This window comes from Apus apus, chromosome 2, assembly GCF_020740795.1.
Source record: "Apus apus isolate bApuApu2 chromosome 2, bApuApu2.pri.cur, whole genome shotgun sequence".
Classification (NCBI taxonomy): Eukaryota; Metazoa; Chordata; class Aves; order Apodiformes; family Apodidae; genus Apus; species Apus apus.
Window position 1 is genome coordinate 3,012,961 of NC_067283.1, and position 25,399 is coordinate 3,038,359.

Consider the following 25,399-nt stretch of genomic DNA (forward strand, 5'->3'; position numbering starts at 1 on the left):
GCACAATCTCCCCCTCGAAGCAGCTCATTTCATTAATACCAAGCAGCTCAAATTCATTGTGGCTCGGAGCAAGTGGCAGGTGAGTTGGTCTTAATCTATGTTGGTTCTTTTTTGTTATATTTTTTTAATGCATTTGCATATTTTGATGTCTATTGGGCTAGGACAGTGAGCACAGCAGAGATCCCTGCATGGCTGTGAGTGGGGAATAAGTCCAGGGAGACATGGATGTGGCAGGAATAAATTATTTGGTCTTTCACTGTCTGGAAATCATCTGGGTCAATGCAGGTGCCTGTAAGACATGTGTTTGTGTCTAAGTGAGGTGCTCCCAGCTGCCTTTGCAATTGGAATGAAATTATAGACAGGTCCCAAGAAGATTCCTCTTTTCCTGATGTTCTCTAAAATAGCTAGATTGGTTGCTTCTGAAGATGCCTTTTTCTCTCTGTTGGCGGTAAAAGGAGAGGCCAGCTGTTCAACTTCAACTGAGATGTCTCACATGGCAGAAGTTAGAGCAGATGAATCCTACCTCCTACAGTATGGTGGGTCTTCTGCTAGGTTGTACTGCAGTCAATGGATTTAAAGCCACTCACTCCAGCTAGGATCTCACCTGATGTGTTCCATTAAAAATCCCTTTTCCATGCATTGAGTGGCCAGATTGCCTTTGAACATCTCAAGCAGGGTCCTCCTTCCCCTTTCACAGCAGCAAGTGTGTCCCCTGGAGTCAATATAGTTTCACCTCTGTGAATAAGAGAAGAGGAAGACTCGGAGACCAAATGAAGCCTGGGTTGATGGCATGTACAAAAGGGTGGCAGTTTATTATTAAACTAGTATGTGTGGTATGTAAAGGTGCAGAAGTCCATTTTGGCATGCTTGCTTTACCAGACTCCCACCATGTTTCCATTTGTTTTGCTTTTCAGCGGTCTCTGATGTGCTACAAATCCATACTGGTAATGAGGTCTATCCAAGAAATCCTAGAAAGGACTCATGACAACACCTCCCTGGCCATCTCCCGACACCTCATTGAGGAAAGCACTTCATCCAGCACCAGCGGCTCCTCTTCAGACAACGAGAACTCACATTTCCCCAAGAAGAGGCACTTTGGCTCTACCCCCGAACTGCACGTGTCCATATTTGATGCGCCAAGCCATCAGGAGCCTGCAAAACATGCAAGTGAAGAGAAGCACTCCAAAATATCAATCCCACCAGTGAAACCCATGAGGAGGAAGTATGCATCGGTGAAAGCTGAGGTGGGGGACAAATCACCTACAGAAACCAAAGAGCTCATGGCAAGTATCTCGAAGGAGAAGGAGGGGCTCCATCCCGGACTTCAAGTTGGAAGAGCAGAGCAGTCCCAAAGAAGTGGTGCTGCTGAGCCTTCATCAGTAAGGACCTCCACAGAAAGCACATCTCATCTGGGTCAGAAAGAAAAACCAGACGTATCTTTATCTGATAAGGACAGAGTTGAAAAGGCTGAGGATGGAGCAGACAAGCCATCTGTCTGTGTTCCTAGGCAGAGTGTCATTAAAAGCACTTTCTACAGCCAAGCAACTGAGCTACCTGCAAGGGGGCCTGCCTCACCAGGCAGGGAGTTCAGAAGGCACCTGGACAGAGCCAGAAGGACTTTCCGGAAAGCTGGATACTCCAAAGTTCCCCTGAGTGGTCTCCGTGAACCTCTTCTAGAGCAGTTTGAACTGGAAGAAGAGGAAAAGTCTGAGGGTGGAGACGATCGCAGGGAAAGTCTTCTTGGTTCCTTGACCAAATCAGCTTCGTTTGACACTGCCAGGAAACCACCACACCCTGCCATCGCTGGCGCTAGCCGCAGCCGTTCCCTGGATGACTACAGGCTGAGAGCCTCCAGATCGTTGAGGGAAGAAGATATTTTGGAAGAAGACTGTGATGTATTGTCACAAGAAAGTTGCCCGGAAGGCAGTGACCATTGCGAGGTTTCTGCGGGGCCCGGCAAGGGATGTTCTGTCGACACGTCAAAGCGAGAGGACCTCAGGAGAGCCAGCAAGGATTGTTCAGAAGAGCAGCCCTCTCCTTCTACACAATGTGAGGGTAACGGGTGCCCAGCTGCTTTTGTGCAACAGCTGGAGAGACTTCCAGTGTCACCTCCTAGGAGTGAGAACAAGAAACCTTTACTGAAGAAGTCAAAAGCTACTTACATTGAGGAGGATGTTGAAGGTCTGGAAGACAAAAGCCCTGTTCTAACTACCCAGCGCTCAGATGTAACTGCATCATCAGGTCAAAAACACAAAAGCCTGGTGGGCAAATCCTCCCCTGGCAGTGCCTCCGACCCTGCTTTTCAGGAAGGCCAAGAGTCCATTTCAGCTCTCACACAGTCAGAGGTCACCTCCAGACCAGCTCCTTCAAGGAAGGGAGGTGTGTGTCTGCCCCAGGAGTCTGCTCCTGCTACTGACATCCCTCCGGATCTAAAAGGTGCAAACTTGCTTATCAAAAGGACAGCCCCAGATGTGCCTTGGAAAGACAAAAGACAGAAACACTCACATGAGGAAACTTCAGCTAAATCTGATCTCACGGAGCAGGAAAGCTCTGCTGTTTCAGCAGGCCCACCAACAGAAACTGCTTCACTTCCAGTACGTAAAGACAGAAGTCAGGAATTTCCTGGTCAAAGTGTTCCAGGAGCTACTGTCTTGGTGAGCAAGCAGCCAGGTACCCTAACTGCTCTGCACAAAGCTGATGAAGGTGCTCATCAGCTGAAGACCTATGAAGAGGAGACACCTGCTGTCCTGGTGGATGAAGGACTGGGTATTACAGGAATCACCCCACCATCAGCCTATGATGATAAAAATCAAGCACACGAGAGGTCTTCTGCTCACATAGACACAGTGTCAGCTGTTCTGAAGGGAGAGCATCTTGTTGTTCCAAAAGTCCCACCACCAAAATCCACTTCAACTTCAGCCTCTGATGGAGCACAGCAGGCTGAAAGGGAACGGCCAGTTCCTAGCAAGGAGAGGCTCACTGCTCTGAGGAGTGAAAGCTCAGCTGCTGCAGAGGTTGCTCCCAGTTTGGCCCATGAGGCTGAAATTGAAGGACTTGAACCCCAGAAGGTCTCTGAAGGCAGTAGCACAGTGTCTGCTGTTCTGGGGAGCAGACACCCAGCTGGAACCGTGTCCTCCCAAAACACTGGCCTCCCTTCAGTCTGTGAGAGTGAAAAGCAAGAACACCCAAAGGCATCACTGGCCAGTGAGGTGAAATCTGTTGTGACAGCAAGTGGAAGCCAAGCTGCTGGGCAGACCATGCCCGCTCCTTTCCCCAAGGCTGGACATCAGGTGTCTGAGCAGCACAGGGCTGCTCATCCCGGCAGCAGAGTTTCTGCTGATCTGGAGGGTGGACCTCCAGGTGTTTTAACTGCTTCACAACAAGAAGTTGCTCCAGCTTCAGTCTATGAGCTAGAACATGAGGAACATCCAAAAGTTTATGGTGAAGATAGAGGTGATACCTTGGAAAGGGGAAGTTGTGATGCTGAAAAAACTGTCCCACCATCACTCCGCAGGGAAAAACGTCAGGATCTCTCACATCACAGGTCTTCTTTTTACAGTGATGAGGAGTCTGCTGCACTAGAGGGATTAGTGGATGAGATGGTCTCCCTCTCTGAAGAGGTGAATGTTTGGGCAGAGTCAGTTTCTGGTGAGAAGGAATGCAGAAAGCACATCTCTCCTCCCACAGAAGTGTTCTACAAAGGCTCGGGTAGCCAAGCACCCACAGACACCTCCTTCCCTTCTGTATGCTGGGGTAAAAGAGAAGTCTCTGAAGAGGATGACCTTGCAGAACCCTCTCTTGTCTTGAGTGAGGAGTCAGTGGTAGGGGAAGGGCAGGGAGCACAGACAGTTCCTCATGAATGTGAGCATCTGGAGGACTTAGCGTTTGAGAGCCCCACTTCCAGCCAAGTGAGCGTTTCCTCAACAGAAAGCTTGGACCCTGGAGAAAGACCCAGTCAAGTCACAGTGAGCAAGGACACTGGTAAACACCCAGAAGTTTCTTTAGTGAAAATCAAAGACCTGTCAGATGAAACACCCAGTCTTGAAACTGGAACAAAATTTGACATCTCAGAGGTAGAACCTGCCTATTTGAATTTTTCTGACTTGTATGACATTGTCTATTTTCCATTTGAGTTTCTGAACTATAGGAAGCCTCAACCCAAGCCAACTGGGAGACGTTTTATTCCTTTTGCTGAAAGGGCAAGGTCACCGCCTGCAGGGCATTTGCATAAGGAGAAAAGACTCTGCATCAGAGAAGAGGCAGAGGACAAGAACAGGAAGAACCATTTGGAAATATCTGGGGACTCAAAGGCAACTAAATTATTGGGCACGGGGAAAGGGGCAGAGAGTCATAAGGAAATGTACGGCCCCCAAAAGGACTCAAGTGGGAAGCAGAAAAGCTCCTTCTACAACAAGCCAGGACTCTTCAAGCCATATGCAAGGTCTCATTCAGTGGAGCAGTCAGTGGAGCAGAGTCTGAAGCAGAAAGTAAAAGCTTCTGTTGCCCATATTTCAAAAATCCTAAAAGGAAAGATATCACCTGAGCCAGAGGCAGAGGAAGGTAAATATTTTACTCTGTGCCTTCACAGGTTTGCAGCTATAACTGAGCTCTGCTAAATCTGCTTTTTCCTTTTTCCTCAGCTTATCTGAGGCCGTGGTCAGACAGTCATTGCAGAACTGGCTGTGGCAGGACATGAATTAGCTCTCTTCACCACCAGCTCTGTTACAGGCTCATTTCAGTGCAGAGTCAGCTGTGTTAACCTGCTGATGGAAGCAGCTTAAATTCCCCTCTCTGAGTTTGCACAAAAGCAGACCAGGGCTGGGTGGTGCTTTCCGTGCTGCAGTTTCTTCTGCAGTTCTCATCTGGCAAATCTTTAGAGCTAAAGTGACTGGGAGAAGTTGGTGAAGTCAACCTGGGTACCTAGAATCTGTCCCTTCTTCTCTGCCATCCCTAGATATGCCCTGTTCCTCCAGGACATCATTCTCTTTGTAATAGCTGTCACAGACTTACCTGACTCATTAATAAGCAAATCTGTGACCATTGAACTATCCATGTGCAAATCCCAGAACTGTCTGCTGTAAATGGGAGCCACAGGGAGAAGGATGGCCTTGGATGACTTCTCATCCTCTCTTCCAAACAGAGTTTGGCGAGCTGGGAAGTGAGGCAGTAGGAAAAGAGCTGTTAACAGGGGCTGAAGGATCTCTGAAGAGGAAATCAGGACTCGCTTCCTTCAAGTTATCAAGCCTCATGCCAAAGGAGAAAGGTATTGCTGTTGCATAAGTCATCAGTTAGCTTTATCACAGTAATTAATATGGCAGTGCTGATTTAGGGGGGTTTCAACAGATGGGTCTGCAATTATTGTCTTGAGAGGACCTGGAGCAACTCATGCAATATGACCCAGCCTCCTCTCTTTACTTCATAACTCCTGTCCTGGTGGTCAAAGGAAAGCCAGAGCACGAATCAGAAACGTTCCTGAACCACTTGAAAAAGTTTTCTGATCTTCTGCATGCAATCCTTTTTTTTTCCATGTAGCCCTTCTGAGCACTCTAAATTGCTGCTCTCCCTCTTCTTTGCAGCACCTTCCTTCGTGGAGGAGCTGATGGACCAGGCTGCTGCCGTGGGGCAGTGCGTGACCCTGTCGTGCCGGACGGCGACTCACTCCTCCCTGAACATCAACTGGTTCCGAGGTGACATTGGCATCCCTCCAGGGAGTCCCTAACCTCTGGGACAGGGGTGCAGGGTGGGTTTTTGGTATCAACTGGCAGGCTACTTATGTCTCCTGTCTGCTCCTTTTCAGATGGGATACCTGTGCACAGCAGCAGCCGGATCCTCATCTCAGCCACGCTCAAAAGCTTCCAGCTCTTAACGATTCTCTCTGTTAATGCTGATGATTTTGGTATTTACACCTGTGTGGCCACAAACTCCCTGGGCTCAGCATCCACTTCTTGTGTCATAAGAAAAGCAGGTAAGAGAAGTAGCAGCTACAGAAGTAGGTGTTACAAGTACTTCTGCCCAAAAGTGCGACCTGTAAATACCTGTGAGGTGAGGTTCCTGAAGGTTGATTCAAGGGCAATCTCTGCCTTGCTTGCTCTGATCCACAGCCCTTTCTGTCAGCTAGAGTGGCACGTTTTGCAGGGTCCATTCCCTCTTCTTCACTCTTTAGTCCTTCTGCTGGATTCAGAGCCACCCCAGTAGACATGTGGTTCCAGAACCAGGCTTCAGAATCTTAATATTAAGTTTAATATGGCACTGCAGGGGTGTGTGCAGATACACATATAATATATACATATTTATATATACACACACAAATATATAACACCATGTGCACATATGAAGAATGTCTCTGAGGACTGCTGGATGTAGAGGTATGTATGGCAGCAGTGCTATCACAAACAGTAACTGGTTTTTGTGATTCCTCTCCACAGAAGTTCCTCCCAGCCCTCCACCCCCTGACATCATAGATGTCCACGAGGATGCAGTGCAGGTGGCCTGGAAACCTGTAGAAACCAACATCCCAGTCCATTACACTGTCCAGTGCAAAAGTGAAGGTAGAGTGCTGCCCTCATGCCTTGCAGGGAACATCTCAATGTGTATGATCTCTTCACCACCTGGATATTTTATTTTTGTTCAGAAACATCCTGGTTTTCACTCTCTCACTTAGAATTAGGAAGCAAATTCATACAGCCACCATTTAGATATCTAAAAGTTAGATGTTGTGCTGGCTAAATCAGCCTGGAATATGCATACTCATAGAAAGACTTTGCTAAAGTGTGGATCCAACCCTCCCTCTGAGCATCTTTGTGGCCTCCTCTAGTTTTGCTCCAACAGCTCCAACACAGGATGAATGATCAATAAATGTTTGCTGCTAGTTTTCTACTTCACAGCTTAGTCCCATGACTAATGATTCCAGACCACACCTACAAATTCAGTTCCCTGAGAAATCATCTAAGCTTCATAGAAGCTGAGTAAACCTGCCCAAGTTTCAAAGACTGGGTTTGCTAGGAGGGTGCTGCTGGATGATTCTGTCCTGAAATCCTTCACTTCATGGCTTCAATTAGCTTCAAGACAGCACCAATGGGGAAAAAGTTGTGATTTTGCTAAGCTTTTATTTTGAGATCTTGATGTATATTTGCATTAGAGATTATTGGAATGAATGAGAGAAACAGAAACCAATCAGTAAAGTTTCACTATTGCTCTGAAGAATATTGCCAGATTGATTAATATATATATATAAATATAAAACACATATAGAACAGCTGATTTCAGAGGTGAGTTTGGCACATGTACAGAGAGCAGCACCATGCACAAAGGCTGGCCAACAAACACAACAAAACCCCAAAACTCAACAAAAAAAAAACAACAAAAAGAACCCAAAACCCTCAGTGTGGCCACCTGAAATGAGTCCTAATCTCTTTCCTGTCTTTCCTCGGTTAAGATGGGGAGTGGACAACTCTTGCTTCTGACATTGCTGACTGCTGCTACCATGCCAAAAATCTCTCCAAAGGGTTCACCTACTCCTTCAGGATTGCCTGCACCAGTAAAGCAGGAATGGGCCCTTACAGCACCCCATCTGCCACAGTGAACATCACTGGGAAGGATCAAATGGGTAAGATCAAATGCCAAGAGAGCACTGGGGTTTTCCTGCACCAAAACAATTGTGCCCTTCTGGGTGAGGGTTCAGAAGTCAAGGGCAAATGCAACAAGACCAATTCCACTTGGCTCAGGGTCACTTAGGGCTTCCTCCTCTCTTGCATTTCTTATTTAAAAGTTAATTATTTTCTAATTCTGGACGTAGTTAGGGGAATATGTATAAACATATGAATAATAAAAAATAAAATATCATTGTGCAAATGAAAATACCTATAAAAATATAATAATAAAATACAAATCTGGAAACTGTACGTTATCCACGGGAGACACACCTTGGTTTTTGAGGTGAGATCACGAGGAAACAGGTCTGGAACAACAAATGTGTTACTGGAGGCATTGACCTGTTGGTAGGGATGTGCCACCAGTGAAAGCCCTGGGCCTGCTCTTTGTTATGGACTCAGCCCCACATTCAGGAGTTAATTTAGGTGTTCTGGTGTTTGCTGCTGGGAATTGTAACCCTGCTGTGGTGCACTTTTCAGCTGTATTTTGTCTCTGAAACAAAGAAACCTCAGTTTACTAATTTTTTCACCTGTTTGAATAAGTTGTACTATTCATATGCTTTTTAAATTAAGGAATCCATGACCCCACAACAAATATATCCATGTAGCAAAGGAAGTGTCCTTTCTGCCAAAAGTGGAAGGATGGTCTAACTGGAATTTCCTCCCAGTGGAGAGGAGTATTCTGCAAAAATCAGTTCACAAAGATATTTTTAACTCACCCTAAATCCCCTGCTCTCCCTTGGCCCAGGATTCATTAAGATATCTCAACATGCCCAGCATTTCCAAGCAGATGCTTTAAGGTGTTGAGGGATGTTTTAATATTTTGGGGAGCACTCAGACACAACCACATGCCAGAACCAGAGCAACAAGTCTCAGCTGCTGCCTCAAAATACCCAACTAAAAGAAGTTTCTCATTCTTTGTCAGTGTTCTATCATGCTCTGATGACTTGTTGTTATGTGACAGGAGAACCAGTGGCTGAGATGCTTGATATCACAGCACACAACGTACAATCTGCCTCATAGGCTGGAGTGGTCACACCACGGAATTACTGGGTGGACAGTCCAGAATCTGTTGTATTAAAATGCCATTGGCTGTCACAGCTGGGAGGCAACCTGCAGACTTGTCTGGAGAAGAGATGTCACCTTTGTCATTGTTCGTAGTGCAGGGTGGCTCAGAGAGGCTCCAGTTTCCAGGCAGAGGTGTTTTTTTTTTTCCCTTGTAATCCCTGTTGCTTTTTCTCTGCAGAGCTTCGTGCTGCAATGCAGAAATTCCCACCAGCTGCTACTGAAGAAGAGAGTGAAATAATCACACCATCTGAGCCCTTCCCAACCTACCAGACCTACGCCTTCCAAACAGAGATCAAAAGGTAATGGATCCATCTGGCCACTCAAAATGTGGCTGGAGTTTAGAGAAGTCACTTTTAGAAATGTGCTGCTCACCTAGTGTCACAGGGGTTTGTTGAAAACACCTCCACAGCAATACATATAAACCTCAAGTCATTGGCTGAGCAATCTTCATCTTGGTTTGGGAGGATTCAGGTGTGGATTTTCTGGGGCAGCAAAAGGACAGCCCCTTAGTGGATTGTGAAGTGAGCCCGGGGCCAACAAAGTCTCCTCCTCTCCTTGCTGCATCAACCTTTGCAGCTACCAGTTTCTGACACGGGGTTGGGTTTCAAATTGCTGTGCCTAGAAGATAGGCACAAATTTCTGTTGCCAACAAGGGGTAGTTCTCTGGCTCGAGCCATCTTCTTTCTCTCCAGAGGAGTTGAGCTCTCACTCGTGCAATTTAAAGTGAGGCACAATACAGAGACACAGGAGGACGTGCAAACTGTGACAATAGATGCAGCAACTCCACATCAGGCATGGATGAAAAACACAGCATGACATCTTGGTGGTTTTAAAGAACAGAACTCTTCCAGGAGCAGCAGAGAAGCTTAACTTGCCTTTATGTTCCCTCGTATCAGGGGGCGTTTCAGCATCGTCCGACAGTGCCGGGAAAAAGTGAGCGGCAAGACTTTAGCTGCCAAAATTATCCCTTACTGGCAAGAGGACAAGCAGACTGTGCTGGTGGAGTATCAAGTCCTGAGGAAGCTTCATCACACCAACATAGCCCAGCTGAAAGGAGCCTACGTCAGCCCACGGCACTTAGTGCTGATCCAAGAGATGTGCGTGGGACCAGAGCTGCTCCACTCCTTGGCGTTACGGTAAGAACAAGGGGAGGGAAGGGGCTTCCAGGTGGAGCTTGGTGCAGGGAGCAAAGCACCTAGTGCCTTCCCCTGGCAGACTGGATCTTCTCTCTCCAGCTCCTCCAGTGTGCTGTCATTGCATATGGGGTATGTGGCACATTAGTTCTGCAACTTCTTGTGACATAAATAAGTTATTTAAGTGCTCCACGTGGCTGGGGTAGGGGACAATTCAGGGACATCCAGTTGAGATGTTGAAAGTCATTTCTGGTAGTTGGCCAGAGGAGGCCAGGAAAGTCATCAAAGGGCTGGAACAGCTCTGCTCTGGAGACAGGCTGAGGGAGTTGGGGTGTTCAGCCTGGAGAAGAAAAGGCTCTGAGGAGACCTTAGAGCACCTTCCAGTGCCTGAAGGGGCTCCAGGAAAGCTGGGGAGGGACTTTTTAGAAGGGGAGGGAGTGATAGGATGAGGAGTAATGGTTTTAAGATGAAACAGGGGAGTTTAAATAAGATATTAGGAAGAAATTCTTTCCTGGGAGGGTGGTGAGATACTGGAACAGGCTGACCAGAGAAGCTGTGGATGCCCCATCCCTGCAAGTGTTTAAAACTGGATTGGATGGGGCTTGGAGCAACCTGATCTAGTGGAAGGTGTCCCTGCCCATGGCAGGGGGGTTGGAACCTGATGATCTTTAAGGTCCATTCCAACCCAAGCTATTCTGTGATTCTATGATAGGAAACACCCACTCCCATGACAAGGAGATTATTGTGGCTCAGGAAGCTACATTTCTCCTCCACGTTGTTTCTCACAGTGGCTGCAAATGGATCTGCTGAAATCCACTGATTAAAGGAGAGGGAATGGTGGGCATCAAATCTGAATTTTGAGTTCTGCACAACCACAGCTTTCTCTGACATGCAGCTCTATAACCTCCTGAACCTCTTGTGTCTGTAAAGATGACTCACAGTCGGGACCAGCGTCTTCATATACAATAGATTTCCTAAATGAGTAGAATTGTTTCTTCTTGATTCACAAGGGCCTCACAAGATTAAACACCCAGAGGAAGATAATAGTGGGTACAGAAAGATGCCCTTGGACATGCAGATAGGACACCTCTGGTTTCTATCCTCTTTCTTCTACCAGGAATTCATACTCAGAAGTGGAGGTCCGGGATTATCTGTGGCAGATCCTCAGTGCTGTTGAGTATCTCCATGCTCACAGCATCCTGCACTTGGATCTCAGATCTGAAAACATGATCATCACTGAGCCCAACCTGCTGAAACTCCTGGATTTTGGCAATGCACAGTTCTACACACAAGAGACAGTTATTACCATGGACAAGTGCATGGACTATGTTGAAACCATGGGTGAGTACAGAGTTCAGTCACAGCAGCCTTGGCCTTGTGTGCAATCTGTGGTAAGCAGAAAGACAGACAGGGCCATTGGTCAAGGCAGCAGTTGTCCCCAACAAGTCTCCCAGGCTGCTCTCCAGTAATGGTGTGAGTTTGTGGGAGCAGCTAAGGGTGACAGCTGTTCCATTTGGAGACCACGGAGAGCAAAGCCAGAGGTCACAGCCAACTGGCATCCACATGTCCAGAGCTCAGGGATTTAGTATTACTGCAATTTGGTTTGGTGTTCTCAAGGTTTCATTGCAGTCATCACCCACAAGGGTATCTTACCTCAACCAGCTCCCTGTACTAGGAGCTTTTTCTTCTTCACTCTTGGGAAGGTAGCAAAGAAGAAATGTACCCACTGCTTTTGTGCTGGTTTCTTCTGCATTGGAGGGGAGCTTGGCTCACACCAGTTTGCTTTTCCAGCTCCAGAGCTGCTGACAGAGCAAGGAGCCCTCCCACAGACTGATATCTGGTCCATTGGAGTCACAGCTTTCATCATGTAAGTCAGTCTGTCCTTCCCTACCCTAGAGCAGCTTTAAAAGTGCAATTTCAGACTCATCAACCAGGAGAGAGGCACAGACTCAGAGTTAACCCCGGTGGTGCCCCCTCTCCTTGGCAATGCTGCAGAAATCTGTGTGATGGAGAGTATGGAGGCAGCAGCACCATGTCCTAGTCCCAGCAAGGTCTCCATGTAGAGCAAGGAGGCAGTTTTACAACACGGCAGCTGCTGGTGTTTCTCACTCAGTCTCAACTTAACCAAGAAAAGCCAGATTACACCAAGTAGAAAAGCAGCCAAAGTCATGAAACCCCCTGAAGAGCAATGGCCTCTGAGGTTTTGTTTTCCCATAAGACATTTGTGTGCATGACCCTTCTCGCACTGCTGGCTGGGAATAACTGGGAGAAGGAGCACCTTGAGCAGTGCCCTTCCTGCTGATCAGTTCTCTCCTTCTGGGGCAGGTTGAGTGCCAACTACCCCGTCAGCTCCGACGTACCCTGCGAGTTTCTGAGAACCACCAGGAGAGGGAAGGTGAAGTTCACGAGGTGTTATGCAGGTCTCTCCGGGGGAGCAGTGTCCTTTCTCCAGAGCACGCTGTGTGCAAACCCCTGGTAAGATGGTGTCTGCTCTCCCAACAGCAGAGTTGGTGCAGATCCTGGGTATTGTCCCTTCTTCCTCTTCATTTACAAAGAGCTTCCTCACCCAACCTCAGATCCCTGACTGACCTTCTCACCTTTGCCTGTTCCAGGGGAAGGCCATCAGCCTCTGAGTGCCTTCAGAGCTCGTGGCTCCAGGAGACAGGTTTGGACAACAGGCAGCAAGCACTGGTTACCTTCCCTTCCACCAAACTGAGGAATTTCCTCATGGAACGGGAGAAGAAAAGGGGCCTGCTGTGCTCCAAGTATGGCCTCATGATCGCACAGTGACCTGGATGTAACTACAGATGGGAATTGTCTCCCTCTCCCCTTCTGCACTTTGTGTTTGGTACCAAAGAGTCCTGCCAAGTTGCTGTGCATCAGCTGAGCTGTGGCAACTGCTCTTCAGGAGTGCAATTAGCATCACTGAGCAAATTAATCCCCATATGTGCGTTGCCACAAGGTAAGAACAGAAGTACAGACCGCAGGGGGCTCAGCTGACTGACAGTAACTTGACAGGACATGTGTCACTTGGCTGCATGCTCCCTGGAACAACCAGGAAACGTTTCCAAATGGGACTAGCTACCAGCCCCAAGCAGCTTTGCAAATCCTTCCCTGAGGCCAGAGAGGCTCCATGTGTGCAAATGCTGGGCACTGACTTCTGCCCCTGGCCCCAGGAGATGACAACCAGACACGCTTCCAGATGTTCCTGTACTGTTCATCCCACAGCGACCACCGCAGCAAGGTCTGAGTGGCTGCTGGGTTTCCCACCTGCCTCTAATCCAAAAGAGCTCAATGACCAGTCATGATGGCAAAACAGGGAAAAGTGAAGCACTTTTTTTGGATTGATGTTAGACAGGAATGTATCTTCAGGCTTTGGATATAAAGCTCCAACTGGAAAAAGCCCTGAGCAACCTGGCCTGAGCTGATAGCTGACCTTGCTTTGAGCAGAAGGTTGGTTTAGAGACCTCCTGGGCTCCCCCCTAGCCTGATGTGGCCCATGATCCCATGTCTTTGCCAAGGGCCAGACACAAGGCTGGAGTGGTGGGACTCTGCCAGCATTCATTGGCAGCCAGGCTTAGCATGTTGCTTACCTGGCCATGTTCTCCACCATCCCCATAGGACTGACCTGAGGGGCTAGAGAAGGACTTTTCTAGCTGTGGAGCAACAAGAGGCTGCACAGGAAGGAGGTGTGTGTTACCTGAGTGACAGTGGTCACTAGGGAATTTTTCATACCTTCTGAGGAAACTCTTTCCTGCCCAAGTCACAAAAACTAAGCAGAAAGTCTCCATGAAAGCAGCTTTGTAGCTCTACCATGTAGCACAAGGCAACAGCAATGGGGTTTTCCAGTAACTGAAAAACTGCACATCCCTGGGGCCCAAGTGGACCCTTCTTAGGCTGCTCCACCGAGACAGCCCAGCTTCTGCTCTCTCAGAGCCTAGTCCACTGCTCAGTGAGCTGTGTGTCTCCATGGAGGGTCACCAGCTCTCCATGGACACCCGCACTGTCATGTCTGCAGAGCTGACAAGCTCCTCAAAGGTTTCAAGGTTTGAAAACACTGAAAAAACTTGGGGTTTGGGGCATGTATTTGAAGTCTCCCCATTAGACCCAGATGACAGACTTACCCATCACATAGGATTTTATGGAAACCCCTCACCTGACTGTATCTGCATCAATTATCTTAATCATGTGGTAAAGAACAAACATACAGAAGCAGTTCTTGAAGAAACCAAGCTGTGACTTGGTGTTTGAGCATCTCTGGGACAGATGTTCCCTGTGGCCAGAATGCTGGCACATGGAGCATGTAGTTGCATGGCTTTCCATGAGCAGGGCTAAAACCAGCTCGTGCAGAAAACCTTTCCTGAGCACAGCCAAGCTCTCGGGCGGTGGTGGCAGTGGTTCATAGCAGCCTTGCTTTGCTCCTCATCAGATATGTTCCCCAATTCTGCCTGGCTCCTCTGGGTTTGTATCAGGGCATCCTGCCTGCCACAGGGTATTCCTGCCTAGGCTGTGACTTGTGGGAATAAGGTAGCCACTGGAAATCAAGGCAGCAAACACAAAAGTGCCCATGACTTTGTTGTATCATCAAGAGACTTTGCCACTTGGAAGCTGAGCTGCTCTTTCCCAGGGAGTGCACAGGTACATCTCCCAGGAGACATGGATGATGCTCTCAGGCAGATGGTGTGATTCTTGGGGTGCCCCACACAGGGACAGGAGTTGGACTCAATGATCCTGACGGGTCCCTTCCAACTCACCATATTCTATGATTCTATGATGGCAGCAAGTGCTGAGAGTATTAATTCTTCCAAAAAATCCTGAATTTTCATGTTCCTTTTTCTCCTTCAAAATCTGCTTTCCTTTGCACGGGATGTCCCTGCTTTGCACTTACAACCTCAGTGTTCCTTTGAGTTTCTCTGAAGTGAATGATGTATCAGATGGTGCTGTTGAGTTTCTCCAAGTTTCCCTTACAGGCAGCAGTAAGCACGGGGTTTATCAGAGCTGTATCTGGCTGTGTTGAGAAGAACAATGACAAGAAAGCAGTGTCTAACACATTACAGCTTAATACTAGACGTGAAGCTTTTCAACCACAGGGCATATTTTCCATCACTTTTAACCTGTATTTTTCCAAACCTGAAACATTCAGTGTCATGACTCATTCCTTTGTGCAGGACAGGAGAGCAGGAATTCTAACTGAGACTGGAGATGCTTTCACTGAGCTGTGGAGACCAGACACTGACTCAATAGTCTTTGAACATCAAAGTAACATTGTCTTCACTAGACACTACAGAAGAGAAAAACAAGGGTTTAGGGCTCCATGTTCAGTCCTCATGGGGGACAGAGGAGACACGAGATAGACACTGTAACCAGGTTTGCCCCCAGTAAATTTTCCAAGACCCTGGATTCCTTCCAGTTTAACTTCTTTTACAAATGCAATAGGGTTTCTGTTGGCACAGGATAGTTCTTCACTCTTGCTGGTACACTTTGGGATGGAAAGCTCACTGCCAGGGGACAACCCATCTAAGCATAAAACTTAATTGCAGACTAACTCATTTGGAGCTTTCACACTCTTCCATATATGACTCAAATGAAGTGATTTTTATTTTATTTTATTTTATTTTGCTTGTCACAACTGCATGCATTTGAGCATGTCTGAAGTCTTTTATAGACCCAATATTGTTCAGTTACAGAAACCATTCTGACAAGGAAGTAAAGCCAGATTTTTCTGCTGAATCATTGTCACTGTCCTTATTTTTATATCCCTTCCCCAAGTGCAGTCCATGTTTGTGCATCCTTAACCCCTCACCTCTGACCTGGGGTCCTGACAAGTGGTAACCACAAATACACAGTGGGCATTAGCAGTGAACAACCTTCATGCAAACTATCCACTCAAAAAGCATTCCTCTTGCTAGAGCCTTGGAGTGAGGACATCAACTTGACCAGGATGTCACCATGGCCCTGACCTGCCCAACTGTCCCAAGGCATTACTGAGCATGGTTTGGAGCTTGCAAAGATCCAACCATCAGCTGGAATGTGGGAAGAGCTCTAGCTTCATTCTTGGTAGCAGAGCAAAGAAATGAAGCTTGGGTGACAAAAACGGGGTGAGAGCTGTGGAGGGAAGATGGAAGTGGTGAAAAGGTGCTTGTATTGTTAATGAAAATATTAACTGTCACAGTCAAGGCCCGTGGAGTTACAGGGACTTTTCTTTTTCGTTGGCTCTGACACAGCTGCTTGATCGTTTCTGCCTGAATTTCCACCACCACAAGGTCTGGGCTAAAGCCCAGTGTGGTTTGCCCTTGACTTGCAATTACAACATAACCCTGTCCTTTGCAGAACAAAGCAGAAGCTGGCTTTGATGTCTGGACACATGGGAAAATATTTGAGTTTCATTCCTGGATCATACATAACCTCCAAAGTTGAAGGCTAGAGTCAGCATTAAAATCAATGTGCTGTCCTCTGCACAGGTAAGGCTGGGATTTAACTTCTGTAAGGACTGATGTTTTCAGAGCAGTAATTATTGAAGGAGTCAAAAAGCAAAGCAGAGCTTGTAGAGCAAAGTTCTATCTTGCATTGAATCCAGTGGATAAAACAGAGATATTTGAGGACTCATAAGGTCACCGTGGCTGTAGCCTGCATGGGATTGAAGTTGTTTTCTCGTGCCCCTCTTTGATTTTCAAGCCCTTTCCCATTTCTCCTGCCCATTCCTTATAGTCTCCTCAGGCCTTTGCAGAGGATGGGATCTAAATTTGGAGGGAGGGTGGCATTTTCCAACAGGCATCAGCCTGTGGGATTCAAGGAGCATGTGAAGGAGCATCGAGATCCCAATCAGGCTCAAGCACGAGGCAGTGCTGGGAGCTCACCCCCCAGCAAGGCTCAGGCACCACAGCTCAGACAACCACCCCCTCTTAGGAGGGCAGACCTGTTCCTGGCCAGCATGCAGAGCCCAAAATATCCAAGCCTGTGAAATGGTTTGCGTTGAAGCAGAGAGCTGGTTCAGTGGCATAGGGGATCCTTGCTCAGGGTGTACGTAGCCACACTTCAGCTGTGTTATGGTTGCTGGGGTGGATCCAGATACACACAGAAAGAGCCTTTTTTATCCCCAGAAACTGCACACAAGACACAGGGCTTGAATGCACAACGTCCTGCAGCCCTGGAAAGGCAGGTGACCGTGTGCATTCCTAACTCATGCAGATTTGATGAAAACAGTACTGTAGGTTATCAGTGATGTTCCCTTCTCCTCTCACCAACGTGGTAAATGAGATTGGCAAGACCTCTGCTTTTCTTAAACATCAACTGGGAAGGAGTCGTCACTGTGTCCTTGCTAGGTACCTCCCACCTCTGCTCCCTTTGGGAATCTCATCAGATACAAGAAGGAGACTATAGACAAGACAATTTGGAAGCCCCGAGGAAACCCTTACACCTCTGGAGAGGATATGTGGGTTTCTCTGACCTGCCAGGGGTTTACTAGAAGCTTGAATTTAAGGAAAGGAATTTAATAAGACAATAGGATAGACTGTGCTAATCAGGAGCAGGATGTGACCAGACAAGTATACGGTCCAGCCACCTATTTACACACAACCAGCCCTTTTTAACTCCTTACCCCTCTATTTTCCTCCCCAAATCACCTAAATCCCTCCTTTTTCCCACCTTTGGCTTCTCCCCTAAACATCCCACCACAAATCCTGTGCAATGCCAAAATGCTTTTCTTCTGCATGCCATAAGATATCCCCCCTCCCTTGACAGCAATCCCTCTTAGTCCAGATGGTGATCCAAAGAGCTGCTCCCAGTGACACTCCTTGATGGGTCCGTGGGGCTGATGGCTCTGCTGGGACTACCCTGGGAGGGATCCGAACAAAATACTTCCTCCTTGGAAGTCCTTAATTTGCATTCCCACCTGCCAATACGCTCCTTTGGGCTTGTGTAGATGGGCTTTTGGCAGACTGATGGTCCCCAGGATGGCAGGGTGCTATTTGTCTCTCTGGGCTCCTTGGTGGGTGTGCAGAGGAGCTTGCAGCATCACCCAACACAGGTGGGAAGGAGGCACAGAGAAAAGCCACAGTAACCATGAAGCAAACGAGATCCTACCAGTGTTGGTGCTGTGTGGATCTGGTAACCACGGGGTCACGCAACTTCTTTCATAGATAATGCCAGAAAAACAAACAAATAAACCAACAACAAAACAACCAAACACAACAATGCAACAAGAACTTCTCAGATCACAAGTGCAGGCGGTATCTGAACCGAACATCACGAACAGGCTGCATGGTCCCAAACCCCCAGCGGCTGGCGTCTATCTCTGGGATCTCCTCTTCTCTGTTGACCAGCTCCAGCTCATAATGACTCAGCATCATGAAGATAAACATTTTAACTTCAGCCGTAGCGAAGAACCGCCCGGGACAGATGGATACTCCTGCCCCCCAGGGCATGTTGAAGTATTTCAGCCTTTTCCCGTTTCTGTAGAAATCTTTCTTGGTGCCATCCGGGTTGACGAAGCGGTCGTACTTAAATTTGTGAGGCTCAGGGTGAATTTCTGGGTTCATCTGCACAGAGACGTGAGGGAACAGAGCCACCCTGTCTCCTTCGCGGACAGTGTACTCCGTTCCTCTGCTTGTCTTAAGGCTGATGTCCTGGAGAACAGCTCTGACCAGTATTGGGGCTGCAACCAGCCTCAGGGTCTCTTCCAGGGCACTGTCCAGAAGAGGAGTCTGGTTTAACATCTCCCTCGTGATGTTAATCGGTGGGTTCCCTGGCTTTGCTTCCTGGCCACTCTCCCTTGAGACTTTATCTACCTCATCCTTCACAGCCTTCATAGCTTCTGGATGTTTCATTAAGTACAAGAGGAGCCAGAAGGCAGTCGGACCCGTATTGCCTTGGGATGCCCAGAGCATCATAAACATGAAACGATCCCGCATGTACTCGGGAACACCGCTTTCTGCCAGAAGCTGCTCTTGATCACTTATCCACCCACTGATATTGTCCTTCTGAAGGCTCTTCTTCACAGACAGCATGCTCCAGAAGAGCCTCTTCAGCCGTTCAGCTTCTCTTTTGTCCTTGGGAGACAACATGGCATAGGCCAGGCGAGGGAAGAGGCGGTCATACTTCCGAAACTCGTGGAAGAGCTGGTTGGAGTGGATGCGATCTTGCTCATGAGCTTTCTCCTTGTTTTCTGCCCCTTGGTGTGGCTCAGTGCCATACAGAGCCAGGTACCCAGCTCTGAAGACCATGTTGTAGCAGTAGTAGAAGAGGCTGTCCTCTTGCCACTCTTGTTTCCCCTCTCCTGAGCTCAAATTGGAAAGCATCAGCTTCTGAAAGTTCTCCATGGTGGCCTGTGTCATGACTGTGAGTCCGTCTCCCATCAGATGTTTCGTGCTCGATGCATGAATTATCCTCTGGCTGGCTTCAATGGGCTTGTAGCCAAAAACCTGCTGGACTAGTTTAGATGCAAAAGTCCTAAAGTCTAGTTTAGATCGAGATTCCTTCACGATGGCTCCAAAGCAGAAGGGATCCATCACGAAGGTGAAGTAATAGCCTCCAATCAGCACCGTGAAAATATCCCCATGTTTCCTCTGCATCCTTTTAACAAACTCTGAACTGTCCTTTCTGAAATCCAGTGCATAACCCAGCCAGGGAATAGTTCCTTTGTCCAGAGGTGGCTCATTGGGTCTCCGTCTCCGAAGCGCACCCAGGAGGTAGAGCCCACCAAGCAGCAATGCTACCAAGGTACAGAGGAGAACCACCCAGAGCGCCATGAAAACCCGTCCTGGAGCTTGGACTAGAGCTAGACTGGGGCAAGAACAGGCTTTTTATTCCCATCCAGCAGCTGATATGCAGATGCAGAGCTGACAACCTCTGTCCCCATTGGCAGCAAGTGTTTGCCTTTTCCCTGCGGAGCGCTCCAGCCTGACCTTCTCCTGTGATGAACACACAGAGATTTTTAAGGTGAAAGGTACCTTGTAATCAAGTTGGAGTTACCAGGCTGCTGTGTGAGGTGGACAGGTTTCAGGGTGTGCTCTGCAGCAGCTTAAGCAATTTTCCTTTTCTAGGCAGCGTGGAGCCCATTTTTGGAAAAACAAGAGAGTTCAGAGAATTTCACTCAGTGATTTCTGCCTTTAAGACCAGGCTGTGGACACACACTGCAGGCTGAGAAAATGAGAGGAAGACTGGATGCTGGAAATGAGCTCAGGACTGAAGGAAAGCGGTTATAGCTGAGCTAATTTATTCTCAAAAGCTTAGAGAAGGAAAGGTCTCCAACATTTTTATGTTCTCCAACACACAGTGCCCCACAAGTGCTCGCCAGTGAACACTGAAAGCCCTGCTCACACATACGAGGGCAAAGCACAGCAGGCCTGCTCCTCCCACGAGTGATGAGGGCTTGCATCAGCTGCATTTGCTTTGCACCAGGTGAGTCTGGAGCCTGCAGATGGCCAAGCCCAGCTCCTGGCTGGAGAGCAGCAGTGTTCAGATGGACAACAGCACTACCTCCTGTGCTGATCTGCACACACCCAGTGTTCAGAGGCTGTGGATCAGTCATGTCCCCTCCAGCCAGCAGAGCCACCCCCAACCCTCTGCCCTCCTGCTCCCACCCCTGCACTTGGCAGTTTTACCCATTTTCCCTTCTGCTTCTCAGTCCCTCCTGCTCCTCAGTGTCTAAAACGGGGTTTGGGGACAATGCCAGATACCCTGTGCCCCATCCATTGCTGTGCCTCTGGGTGCAGCCAGTCACCACAGCCCCTGCCCCAACCGCTGGCACCTGGATCTCGCAGCACCCACATGTAGGACAGAGAGTGACACCGTATGGAAAGTGAGTTTAAAAGAAGTATTTAATAAAGTGACAGGAGAGACTTCTGTGAGCAGGCACAGGGTGTGCTGCTTAAATACAACCATTCCCTTTTATCCCCACCTCTATTTCCCCACCTTTGCCCTTCCCCTGAACATCCCATCATAAGTTTCACACAGTCCCACGAGCCCTCCTGTGTATGGGATCATGATCTTCATCTTAAATTTTGCTTCCCAGCTGCTCTCCCCTTCCACATTCCCTCCCAGTGACCTGACCCATGGAGTGAAGGCCACATCCTAGCATTAGTTAAATATTTATTCAGGCATTTTTTATTTTTTTTTTTAAGGAAAGCCTCCAGCCTTAGCATTTTGGAAACGTGCTGTAGCAATGTTGGCAAAGCAAACTAGCAGCAGTGAAAACAAATCCACTTTTCTAGATCAATTCGAAGCCCTTCTCAATCTAGTAACCTTGTCTAGCAATAAAATTAAGGTGATGGGTGTTTTCTCTTAAACTATAAATTTAATTTGTACAATTTTAGGCAAGTGCTCAATAGGTTTCCAGGCTGGAAAGGGCTCATTTAAGTGTCAAGAGTATTTGAGGTGAATAATACCTTTCTCTAAAGGTGAGTGAAATAATAACATTGAACTTTAAAGCTATACTTTAACTAATAAGTAAGGATTGTCTAACTGTGCTCTTCTGCTCAAGGCCATGGCCTCACATTCCATGGTGTTTTAAAGCCAATATTTATGTAAAGACAGTATCCATGAATCTTTTTTGTTTTGTCAAAATAGATCTTCAGGAAGGCAAGTACTTCCACCACTGTTCCACTGATCCCATTGCTTTTTCTCTTTCTCACTGGTTGTTACTGGTTTGAACTTGGTTGCTGACTGACCTGATCTCCAATTAACTGATGATCCAGCTGATTTCTAACAAAGGATCTGTCCCTTGGAAAGACATAGTTTTCTGCTCAGCAGATGTGAGTGTGGCACAGCTCATTGTAATGGAGAAACCCATTACTGGTCAGACAATGCAGTTCAAAGGTGCCTAATTCTTCCTGTTGTCTCTCTCTGGGATGAGCACAGTTGAACAGACACACCTGGCAGCAAAGCCACCACTTAGGCTGGGCTTCTGGCCACCTGTGTCTGGCCTGATGGATGAGTGTGACAAATCCATTCCCCGCCCACACCATGAGCTGGAGGGATAATGGGATTCCTCTCCTCCATCCAACCCTTTGGGATCTATGGAGCAGAAGTTCTCCACGAGTTTCAGTTTGCATTTTTAAGGGCACAACATCTAGATAAGCTGCTCATTCATCCACTAATGCCTCACAAACTCCAAACAAGAGCTGGGCTTCTTCCATGAGCATAAAACCAGGGCAACCCTTTGGTGCATCTTCCCGTTACAATAGAAACAAATCCCACATGTACTTTTCCAATCCCAATGTGGAAAATCCTCCTCTTCATGCTGGTGCTAGGATGAAATGTCTGGTTATGCAGTGCTGTGGGCTCACACCAGCTCCCATCTCATGGCCAGGGCCAGTAAAAATGCAGTGCAGAGGCCATACACAGAAGATAAATACTCTAAACATTGATCATGCATTGGTGATACTCAACATTTCTATCTCAGCTGCATATCTACTGCAAGACTGGCTTGTCTCCGAGGGCTGGATGTCAAAGAAAGCACTTCTCCTGAAAATGGCCCGAGGGATCTTCCACAGGTACAACCTGAATCGTTTTTTCACAAAAGCATAGAGCAAAGGGTTGAGACAGCAGTGGACAAAGGACAAACTCTCCGTGACCTGCATGGCATAGTCCAACTGCCTGCTGCTCTCACAGCTCCTGATCACGCCAGCATCTTGGAGGGAGTGAAGAATGAGGACAATGTTGTAAGGGAACCACAGGATAAAGAAGACACTCACCAGAGCAACGACTAAGCAGAGTGCTCTCCTTGACCCAGGCATCTGAGACCTGGTGAGGACACACCCAATGCGGGAATAGCAAAACATCATGAAGAGGAAGGGGAAAAGGAAACCCAGGGTGTTCTGAATGACCCGAAAGACAACTTTCCAGAATAAGTGTTTCTGGCCATAATAATGCATGCACATGCTGGTTTTGTTGTGGATTTGCCTTGTTCTGGCAAAGAGGCCATCAGGAATGGAGAGAAGGATGGAAAGGACCCATAACATCAACAAGATGAGGATGGACTTCCTCCGTGCCATGGAGCTGCGAGGAGAGCACGCATGGACTATCTGCAGGTACATGTCCAGACTCATGCAGCTCACAAAAAAGATACCACTGTAGAAATTCACAGTGTACATGGCATTTAATACCGGGCACAGGATGTCCCAGGTCACCCACTGAGAAATGTAGAGAGCCCAAAAAGGAAGGGTTAGCAGCAAGAAGAAGTCTGAAACCACCAGGTTCAGCAGATACACCTCGGTCATCTTCTTTTTCTTCTTGATGTACATAATGAGGACAATAAACAGGAGGGCATTCCCAGCCAACCCGACCAGGAAGACCACAGTGTAAAAAGATGGTAAGAATACTCTGCCAAAGGAAAGTACCTCTTCCTTTGTGCAGGGGCCATAGTGCACGTACTCCTCCTCCTCCAGGTACTCGTACGGGTAGTCACTCGAATTGGCAGCATCCAGCCAGGTGGCAGCAGTTGTTGTTGCCACCTTTGAAGCTGAGTTTGACAAGTGGCTGCCTAGGAGCAGAAGACAAGCGAAAGGGGTCAAAATGCTGCCCCAATCCACCCAGGAAAGGCAAACGTTACATCACGGAGGGTTTTCCTCTAGTTCATAGGTTTAATTTCTGCCACCTTCTGATAAGCATTTTGTGTCCTGCACCCCTTGGCCTTTGCCCATGGCATGGGGACAGGTGTCTGCACAGACACAGCAGAAAATAATCCTGGTTTCCTTACTCTGGCACGTTAAAACTTGAAAGTAAATGAGGAGGGTCCCCTCTGACATAACTCACCACTTCCTCCTGATACCACTGCAGTCTTTTGAGGAAGTTTCTGGCATCTCTACTGCTCCTGGTAGGACACTGAGCCCTCTTCATACCAACTCTAGCACACTAAACCATGGATTCTTGTAAAAGGTATTAGTAAGTGGAAAATACAGAATCATGGAATGGTTTGGGTTGGAAGGGACCTTAAAGATTATCTAGTTCCAACCCCCATGCATGCATGACCTCCCACCAGACCAGGTCACTCAAAGCCTCACCAAAGGTAAAGACATGTAGGCACCAGAATCAACTCCTGGATCAAGGCTAGAGGTAGAGATAGGGATTTAGCTGGAAGGATGTTGCTGGATTTGATCCTGCATGAGATCCTGCTGACCAAGGAGGGCGAGGGCTGTATGTTCAGCCACACCCCAGGACTGCAGGCTGCTGTCAGTGTTTAGACAGCTGCAACCCAGATTTCAGGAAATTGTGACTGATTTGGAAAGCTTCCTACTTTTGGAGTCTGATTTCCAAAACAAGAACAACGCACACACAAGAACACAACAAGGATTTTGTTTTCCAAAAGCTGGACCATGGCTGTGGCTGAAGAGCCCAGTTCCCATTCACTGGGAAATGGGACCTGCCTGAGCCACCTCATGTCAGTACCATGAAGGTTAATGTGGTTTTCAAAAGTCAAGACTAATCTCCAGGCTCTGACAGCAAACCAGGGTTGTCACAGGGAAAAAACAGTGCAAATACCTCTCCACCCCTAAAACATATAATTTTTCAGCAATAGCCAAAGCTGCCCACTTTTCCCCTGGGGCTCATTTTTTCCAGCAATCCCAAAACAGGCATGGCTGTGTAGTTCCCTGCCTGCAGTCATTCCTGCCCTGGTCTCCTTGAGGATCTGTTTCTTCCACTGCCCAAGAGACCTGCAGCCACCAAGTAATGGGAGCCCCACCACTCCAAGTGGGTTAAGCAAAGCACCCAGGGTTTGGAATGGGGTGCTGAGGATGCCTGAGGGTGTGCAGCTGGAAGGGGAGAAGCCGTGGACATACCTGCTGCTGTCCCATGGCTATAACTGCTTAAATCCTCATTCCAGGCAATTCCAGGTAGCTGAAAGCAGAAGAAAATTTGAGTTAAGCTGGATTGAAATGTTTTCCTGCTGTCTCATATTTCTTCAGCAAGGGCCACTGAGCAATTCAGACAGAGCAGCCATGGGGGGCAGAGATCCACCATGGGACAGTGCTAGAAAAATACTATTCTGGGAATTAGCTTTTTTAATTCTGTCTCTATTTCATATTTGGGAGGAAATTCTTCCTTAGCCATGTACAGTTCTGACTGTACACCTTTGAGAAGAATCCAAAGCTGCCCACCCTTCTGATCCCAGCAATATCCAGTAAGACCCCTAAACACTTTGCCCACCCCCCCCCCTCCCATACACACCGTATCAGGAGAAGTCAAGCTCAAAATTTCCATTTCTGGGTCACTTTCAGGCCACCAAGATGCCTCTTCTCCTTCTGCCACGTCTTCCCCGCTCCATGTCACACTTGCACTGAGATTCCCATTCCCACCCTGTAGCTCATAGCAGGGAAATGAGGAATGCAACATGGGCTGAGCTCAGAAATGAATCCCAGCTGGACAGAGCACCGGTGCTCACCAGCTGGCGAACCTTCCAGAAGAAAAAAGAACCTCTCCAGGTTTCTTGTGCAGCTTTGCCTGCAAGCAAGAAGCAGGAAATGCACTTACAGGAGCTTCTTCTCCACCGTGGGCAGTTCCCATCCTGCCAGATGCTTGAATCAGCCTTTTGGGAACCTCTTTTACTTTCAG

The 25,399-nt window shown here is 47.8% G+C and overlaps 3 protein-coding genes across 49 annotated transcripts in view; 1 reads left to right on the top strand and 2 right to left on the bottom strand.

Moving 5' to 3' along the window:
* OBSCN (obscurin, cytoskeletal calmodulin and titin-interacting RhoGEF) overlaps window positions 1-12,932 on the top strand; it is a 195,608-nt gene extending 182,676 nt beyond the window's left edge. For 36 of the 47 annotated variants that reach the window (XM_051612286.1, XM_051612295.1, XM_051612297.1 and 33 more), the window contains 13 exons: window positions 2-79; window positions 915-4,560; window positions 5,141-5,263; window positions 5,577-5,687; window positions 5,798-5,965; window positions 6,426-6,548; window positions 7,436-7,606; window positions 8,896-9,016; window positions 9,614-9,853; window positions 10,968-11,191; window positions 11,642-11,717; window positions 12,176-12,325; window positions 12,463-12,931. In XM_051612286.1, the coding sequence (XP_051468246.1) occupies window positions 2-79; window positions 915-4,560; window positions 5,141-5,263; window positions 5,577-5,687; window positions 5,798-5,965; window positions 6,426-6,548; window positions 7,436-7,606; window positions 8,896-9,016; window positions 9,614-9,853; window positions 10,968-11,191; window positions 11,642-11,717; window positions 12,176-12,325; window positions 12,463-12,640 (5,409 nt within the window). In that variant the 3' untranslated portion in view covers window positions 12,641-12,931. Of the gene's footprint in view, window position 1; window positions 80-914; window positions 4,561-5,140; window positions 5,264-5,576; window positions 5,688-5,797; window positions 5,966-6,425; window positions 6,549-7,435; window positions 7,607-8,895; window positions 9,017-9,613; window positions 9,854-10,967; window positions 11,192-11,641; window positions 11,718-12,175; window positions 12,326-12,462 lie in introns of all 47 variants that reach the window. The other 11 variants (XM_051612294.1, XM_051612296.1, XM_051612305.1 and 8 more) reach the window with 1 other exon arrangement.
* Window positions 12,933-15,440: 2,508 nt separating this feature from the next.
* On the bottom strand, window positions 15,441-19,637 carry LOC127381689 (7-alpha-hydroxycholest-4-en-3-one 12-alpha-hydroxylase). Its single transcript, XM_051612341.1, has one exon. The coding sequence runs from the start codon at window positions 19,594-19,596 to the stop codon at window positions 18,064-18,066; it is 1,533 nt and encodes a 510-aa protein (XP_051468301.1). The 5' UTR covers window positions 19,597-19,637; the 3' UTR covers window positions 15,441-18,063.
* Window positions 19,638-20,649: 1,012 nt separating this feature from the next.
* Window positions 20,650-25,373, bottom strand: ACKR2 (atypical chemokine receptor 2). Its single transcript, XM_051612345.1, has 3 exons — window positions 25,016-25,373; window positions 24,628-24,685; window positions 20,650-23,330 (listed from the first exon to the last, which is right to left on the bottom strand). Exons 1-3 carry the CDS (start codon window positions 25,178-25,180, stop codon window positions 22,216-22,218), a joined length of 1,338 nt encoding a protein of 445 aa, XP_051468305.1. The 5' UTR covers window positions 25,181-25,373; the 3' UTR covers window positions 20,650-22,215.
* Between the last annotated feature and the right edge of the window lie 26 nt (window positions 25,374-25,399).

Bases quoted from the DNA above. Each gene is read 5' to 3' on its own strand.
- ACKR2 (XM_051612345.1), bottom strand. From the start codon at position 25,180: ATGTTGCATTCCTCATTTCCCTGCTATGAGCTACAGGGTGGGAATGGG. The intron at 24,686-25,015 runs GTGTGTATGGGA...TTCTGCTTTCAG, and splicing joins GCTTGACTTCTCCTGATACG to CTACCTGGAATTGCCTGGAA. The intron at 23,331-24,627 runs GTATGTCCACGG...TTCTGCTCCTAG, and splicing joins TAGCCATGGGACAGCAGCAG to GCAGCCACTTGTCAAACTCA.
- LOC127381689 (XM_051612341.1), bottom strand. From the start codon at position 19,596: ATGGCGCTCTGGGTGGTTCTCCTCTGTACCTTGGTAGCATTGCTGCTT.